Here is a 6300-nt window from a genome sequence, read left to right on the forward strand (position 1 = left end):
GTCAAGACGTGCCACCTAGCGAGGCTAAGTCGCGGTGCAGGATGGGAAGCCGAAAAGACCTCCGTGATCCGGGGAGGAGTTTCCAGTCCTACCAGGAGATTGCCCTGGTCTAACAACAGTTGCTAGGGTGGGGAAGCAATCATGGGTCCCGGTTCTCTTTAAGCCTATTCATAGAATCCTAGAGCGTTAGAGTTTGAAGAGACCTCAGGGATCCTTCCTAGCCCAACTCTTCCATATGCTGATGGGGAGAGTGAAGCCCAGGGAGGAGCAGGGACTTTCCCAAGGCCTGGAACCCAGGACTCCTAAACCCATTTATCAAAAAGCGAACTCCATCCTAGAATGTGCCAGTCCCCACCCTTAGTACGGAAAGGGATGTGTATTTGGTGGTGGCTGTTGGGGAGCGGGAGGGAGAGGCACAGGTAGAGGAGTGACTCTTTCGCTGGGCCAATGAAATAGGTTCTTTAGAGATACAAAGAGATTCCATATCTCCATGTGCTGTTTTCATTTATCTCTATCTCCTTTGCGTTTATCATTATCTAACTACATCTTTTGTTTTTTCATTTTTCTCCTCCCACTGGAATGTAAGCTCCTAATGGCAGGGCTTTTGTCTGTTTTTTTTTTTTTCCACTTCTGTATTCTCGATGCCAGCACAGACCTTGGCACAAACGGGATCGCAATAAATATCTGTGGAATAAATGATGAATGGGGCTGAGGTTTTGCTGCTCAAGAATATGCATTCTAAGATGGACTCCCGGTTAAGAGTGAGGACTTTGAGTCAGGTTCAAGTTTAAATCTTGTCCGCTTGCCACTTATTACCTCTGTGACCATGACCGGTGACTTCACTTCCTTGAGACCCAGCGTCCACCTACGTAAAGTAGGAGAAAGCACTTTTTTGGAAGTAATGTGGTCAGGGATAAATGAGGTAATGGAACGTAAAATGGCTAGCGTTCCATTTTACCACCATTTATGGTTGGGACCTAGTAAGTGATCAGAAAACAGGAGCAATTACTTTTCAGATGTGGAAATGAGCCGTAGGAACTGAGAGTTCAGAAGACTAGATTTCGGCCGTTTTCCTTTGTGGTGGGAGGTGCTAGGGTGGGCCGGAGGGGAAAGGGTCATGAAAGACCATGTAAGCTGGGCTTGGTTGGCTGAGACCAAGTTTGGAACAGTGAACGAAGGGCACGGGGGAACGGCAGATTTACGGTTTTAATGGCGGCCAGAGAGGGGGCTCGAGGGGAGCTACACGGGGTAGGGGTTCGAATGAGGCGGGACAGACTGGCTCAAGGCTTGGTTGGCTCTTACTGGCAGTGTGACTCCTCCTCTGAGTCTCCGTAAAAGCCAGTGGTCTTGAATTTTGGGCGGGAGAAAGCGACAGGATCGCGGGGGCGTGACTGGGGCGGGGCGTTGACGCACGCGTGTGCCCTGGGGGCTGGACACCGCGCAGTAGCTGAGCCCGATGAACTGGAGGTGGCCTGGCCTAGGGGCGGGACCCTGGGGGTGAGGGAGATATCTGGGCGGGGTTCGACGCTGTGGTCCGCCCGGGGGCGGGTCCTGGGGAGCTGGCGGGGTGCGTTGGCCGAGGCCCGGAAGTGGACCGGGGCGGCCCGGGTTCCCGCTGTCTACCTGCCATGGACGAGGCTGACCGACAGCTCCTGCGGCGATGCCGGGTACAGCTCGTTGGCAAGCTGCAGGTGGCCGATCTCTGGGACGCTCTACTGAACCGCGAGCTCTTTACGCCAGACATGATAGAGGACATCCAGGTGCGCCCCCGCCCCCTCCCAGCCTACGCCCCGCTTCTGTTCTCGTGCGTAGACTTCTCTCACAGTTGGGGACCCCGAAGCCGGGCGGAGAGGGTTACTGGAGCCACAAAGTAACTTAGTGATCGAGCTCCCCAGTCTGTGCCAACCAGTACCCCCCGCCTTTAGGGAACCATTGTATGGGAACCTGGTTTTTCCTCACGGTGGCGAGCCCCTTAAATTGCCCAGCCAAACCAAGCAGTCCCAGACATGGGCTTGCTAAAATGATCCCGCGCCTTGCACTGTGAGCTGCTGCAGCGCTGTGCTTTTGCCAGCAACGAGGTATGTTTGCTTTTAGCTCCTCTAGCATGAAGGTCGATGGCACCCACTTGGGTGGCAGACTGCCTGCCTGGCACCCTGTCCTTGGACAATCCACATCCTCTTTGAGACAGTTTCCTGGGCTGTGAAATGAGGGCAACAGTTGTATTGTCTCAGAGTACGGGCTTACGTGTGGTAGTTGGCTGTGCCCTGTCCTCTTTGGCCAGCCCCTCACGTATTAAGTATATGTTTTGTAAGGGTTTTTGGAGATGAACTGCCTTATGCAGGTAATGGAGGGAAGAATAGAGTTAAACATTGGCTGTTCTCTTTAAAAGCACTTTCGTATCTTGGTCTTATTTGACCCTCGACACAGGCCTGTGAGGTAAGATGGATACAGGAGGGATGCGCAGTGGGTGTGCATGGCTTCTCGGAGGGCCCTGGCCAGTGCCCCGTGGGTGGCTTGCAGGCCGAGTGTCCAGTTTCTGCCTCACCCAGATGCTGGGTCTGACCCAGCGGGAAGTCTTTAATAGAACAAGTGTCATTTGGAAAATTACCAATGAATAACAAAAGAAGTCTTAGGAGCACCTGCTGTGTGGCCTGTACTGAGGAGTGGAGATGGTTTGAGGCCATATCCTTGCTCTTAGGTGCATTCACAAGGGTCACCAACTGGAATGCCCGTGGAGGCCCCGTGGGTGGGCACTACAGCGGGCAGCCTCTGTCCTGCCCTCCAGCTGGGTGTGGTCATGCCAGAATGCTGGTCTGGTATTGCCAGATCTTTCATATTGTTAAAGAGAAGCTGGGCATCTTGATTTTGATGTCTAATTACCTGATTTTAAGTGTTTGCACAAGCTCAGACTTTTTAAAGAATGCTGTGTGAACAGCAGGTGCCATTTCCCTGCACCTGGGCTGGCTGATAAACACACAGGTTCTGGGACCACGCGGGTGTGGGCCCTCATCCTGCCTTTGTCATATGTTAGCAAGTTGCGGTGACAAGTTCTGGTGACTCACTTTCCCTCTTCCATAAAGTGGGGGTAATTGTAATTTAAGGTTCTTGAGGGGGCTAAGGAAGGATGCACTGAACAAGTGCCTATCTTATTGTGAGTGTTCAGTAACTCTTGAGGGAAATCAAAACACCACCCTCTACTTGCAGAAGTAAGATTTTGCTGAGAATTATCTTTTCTGTGACACTGGGTCTCTGCTGTTCAGTATAGTAGCTCTTAGCTACATGTCCCTACGTAACTGTAAATCGGAAGCAGTTAAAATTAAACCAAATAAAAAATTCAGTTCTCTAGTCATAGGACCCAAGTGCCCAGTAGCTGTGCGTGGCTGATAGCGGCCATATTGGACAGGTCACATAAAGGACATTTCCATTGTCTTGGAAAGTTCCCTTGGAAGGCGCTGCTGTAGAACATTTGACAACAGGGTGGCATCTTATTCCACCCTGAGGAACTTTCATAGAGCTCGAAGGACAACCAGCAGATGACCAGTATCTTCTTGCTCCCACCAAGCTCCTTATCCCAGTGCCTGGCCTCACTGTCCCCACACCTGCCAACCTTGGCCATTTCTCCTCTGCACAGTCCATCCAGTCAATGGCCAGGGCCTGCTGATTCTCCCTCCTTATTTCTCTGGTCTGCCCACTGACTCCTCTGTCTTCCATCTGCACCATCTTTGCCACCAACTGACCTGACTGTGGCCCACCCCCTTCACTGTCCCCCAGGATGATTTTGCTAAATGGCAGGTCTGACTGTGCCACCCTCTTCTTCACACTCTTCGGTGGCTTCTCACAGCTTTCTTAGCACGACCACACGAATGCCTTGTATCTCGCTACGATTCCTCACCCCGACTCACATGTCCCATTTCTCTGAATTCACTCTTCACTTCTTTTTTTTAAAGAGAGCACACCTTTATTCTCTTACATTTCTGGAGGTCAAGAGTGCAAAGTGAGTCCTAAGGGGTTAAAATCATGGTGTCAGCAGGGCTACTTCCTCCTGGAGGCTCAGGGGAGAAGCTGTTCCTTACCTGTTGCAGCGTCTAGACGCTGCCAGCATTCCTTGGCCTGTGGCCACATCGCTTCGGCCTCTGCTTTCATCTTCACGTTTTGCTGTTCCCTTCTTCATCTTCCCTCATGCCTCGACTAAGGCCCCAGCTGGAAGCCTCTTTTACTGCCCAGGACAGGGTTGTGTGCCCCGGGTCCCACGTTCTTCTCCCATGGCACATCTCTCCTTGCCACGTCATTGGTGATTTGTCTGTTTCCGCTCCCCACGTGGAGTTTGCTGCTGAGGACTGAGATTGTTTGCTGCGGTATTTTTAGCACTTTTGCACGTAGTAGACACTTCCAAAATACTGAATGGATAGATAAGTAAAGGCAGGACCAATTTTTGCTCACTTGCTGATTGTTTAGATTTGTGCTATCAGGGACATAGGGGACAAGGTGAGAGTCACAGGAAAGTGTGTAAGTAACGGTGTCATGTCCTTCTTTCCAAACAGAGGGCAGGCTCCGGGTCTCGGCGCGATCAGGCCAGGCAGCTGATCACAGATCTGGAGACTCGAGGGAGTCGGGCCCTTCCTTTGTTCATCTCCTGCTTAGAAGACACAGGCCAGCATGGCCTGGCTTCCTTGCTGAGAACGAGTAGCCAAGCAGCAGAGCGGGATCCCGAGGCCATCAGACCCTGGGACCTCTTGCCTGCGGTGGTCGGACCAGTGGGCCTCAGACCAGAGGAGCTGAGAGTGGTGAAGCAGGACCCCCCGAAGCCGACCCCAGGCAAACTCACTCCGGTAGTGCTGGGGCCAGGAGAGCTCTGTCCCACCGAGCTCAGACCAGAGGTGCTCAGACCAGACATGCCCAGGCCAGTGGATGTTCCTTCTGGAGGGTTCGGTGACGTCGGTGAGTACTGAGGGAGTGGCTGGGGGGTGGGTGTGCCCATCGGTACAGCGGGCCGGTGGAAACTCAGAATTTACTTTTGGTGTTGACTTTCTGAGAGCTCATATAGCGTATGGGTGGACTGTTCTGGTAGGCCTTCGGGAGATTTCATTTTGGCAGCCCCTCCTCTGGAAAGCATGTATTCTTTTCTGAATGGATAATTTCAGATGGCTTCTCATCTGCCTCAGAGATTCTTTCTTCTATTTGGTCAAGTCTGATATCAATGTTCTCTGTTGCTTTTTTTTTTCATTGTTTTCTTCAATTCCAGATTTTCTGTTTCTTTTCTCTTTCATGATTTCTAGCTCTCTGTTAAACTTCTCATTTTGTTTATGTGTTGTTTTCCTGATTTTGTTGAATTGTCTTTCTGTGTTTCCTTATAGCTAACTGAACTTCCTTTAAACAACGATTGTAAATTCTTCATTGGGCAAGTCTCAGAGTTTCATTTCTCTGGGGTCGGTTAGAGAAAAATTATTTTGTTCCCTTAGTGGTGCCATGTTTTCCTGATTTTTCATGTTCCTTGAAGTCTGTGTTGCTGTCTTTGTGTTTGAAGAAATACGGCTTCCTCCAGGCCTTACCGACTGGCTTCTTTAATGAATCTCATCTTGGAATATTTTTTTTCTTTTTTTCAAAAATATATTTTATTGCCCTGGCTAGTGTAGCTCAGTGGATTGAGCACAGGCCTGCGAACCAGAGGATCGTGGTTCGGTTCCCAGTCAGGGCACATGCCTGGGTTGCAGGCAGGTTCCCTGCAGGCCACTCCCAGCAGGGGACACACCAAAGGCAACCATACATCGATGTTTCTCTTCCCCTCTCCTTTCCCCTCTAAAGATAAATAAATAAAATCTTTAAAAAAAAGAAAAAATAATGTATTTTATTGATTATGCCATTACAGTTGTTCTATTCCCCCCCTTCATCCCCTCCACCCACACACTCCCTCCCCCACCATTCTCCCCCCCTTAGTTTATAACCACGTGTCTCAAGTTCTTTAGAGTCTATATTTCCCCCACTATTCTCGCCCTCCCCCTGTCTATTTTCTACCTACCATCTATGCTATTTTCTGTGCCTTCTCCCCCCTTCTCCCCCTCCCACCCCCCTGTTTCTAATCCTCCATGTGTTCTTCATTTCTATGGTTCCACTCCTGATCTAGCTGTCCTCTTGATTTGCTTTTGTTTTAGGTGTGTTGGTTAATAACTGTGTGTTTGCTGTCCTTTCACTGTTAATATTTTTCATCTTCTTTTTCTTATATAAGTCCCTTTAACGTTTCACATAATAAGGGCTTGGTGATGATGAACTCCTTCAACTTGACATTATTTGATAATAACTTGA

At 50.1% G+C, this 6300-nt stretch overlaps 1 protein-coding gene across 1 annotated transcript in view; it reads left to right on the top strand.

The window, feature by feature from the left end:
- Positions 1 to 1548: 1548 nt before the first annotated feature.
- The window catches only part of CASP9 (caspase 9), an 18507-nt gene continuing 13755 nt past the window's right edge, over positions 1549 to 6300 (top strand). The window contains exons 1-2 of the mRNA XM_037045168.1: positions 1549 to 1760; positions 4542 to 4938. Coding sequence (XP_036901063.1) covers positions 1629 to 1760; positions 4542 to 4938 — 529 coding nt within the window. The 5' untranslated portion in view covers positions 1549 to 1628. The remainder of the gene's footprint in view (positions 1761 to 4541; positions 4939 to 6300) is intronic.

Source organism: Sturnira hondurensis, unplaced genomic scaffold (assembly GCF_014824575.4).
Source record: "Sturnira hondurensis isolate 20B ecotype Veracruz unplaced genomic scaffold, ASM1482457v3 Scaffold0004257, whole genome shotgun sequence".
NCBI classification, from domain to species: domain Eukaryota; kingdom Metazoa; phylum Chordata; class Mammalia; order Chiroptera; family Phyllostomidae; genus Sturnira; species Sturnira hondurensis.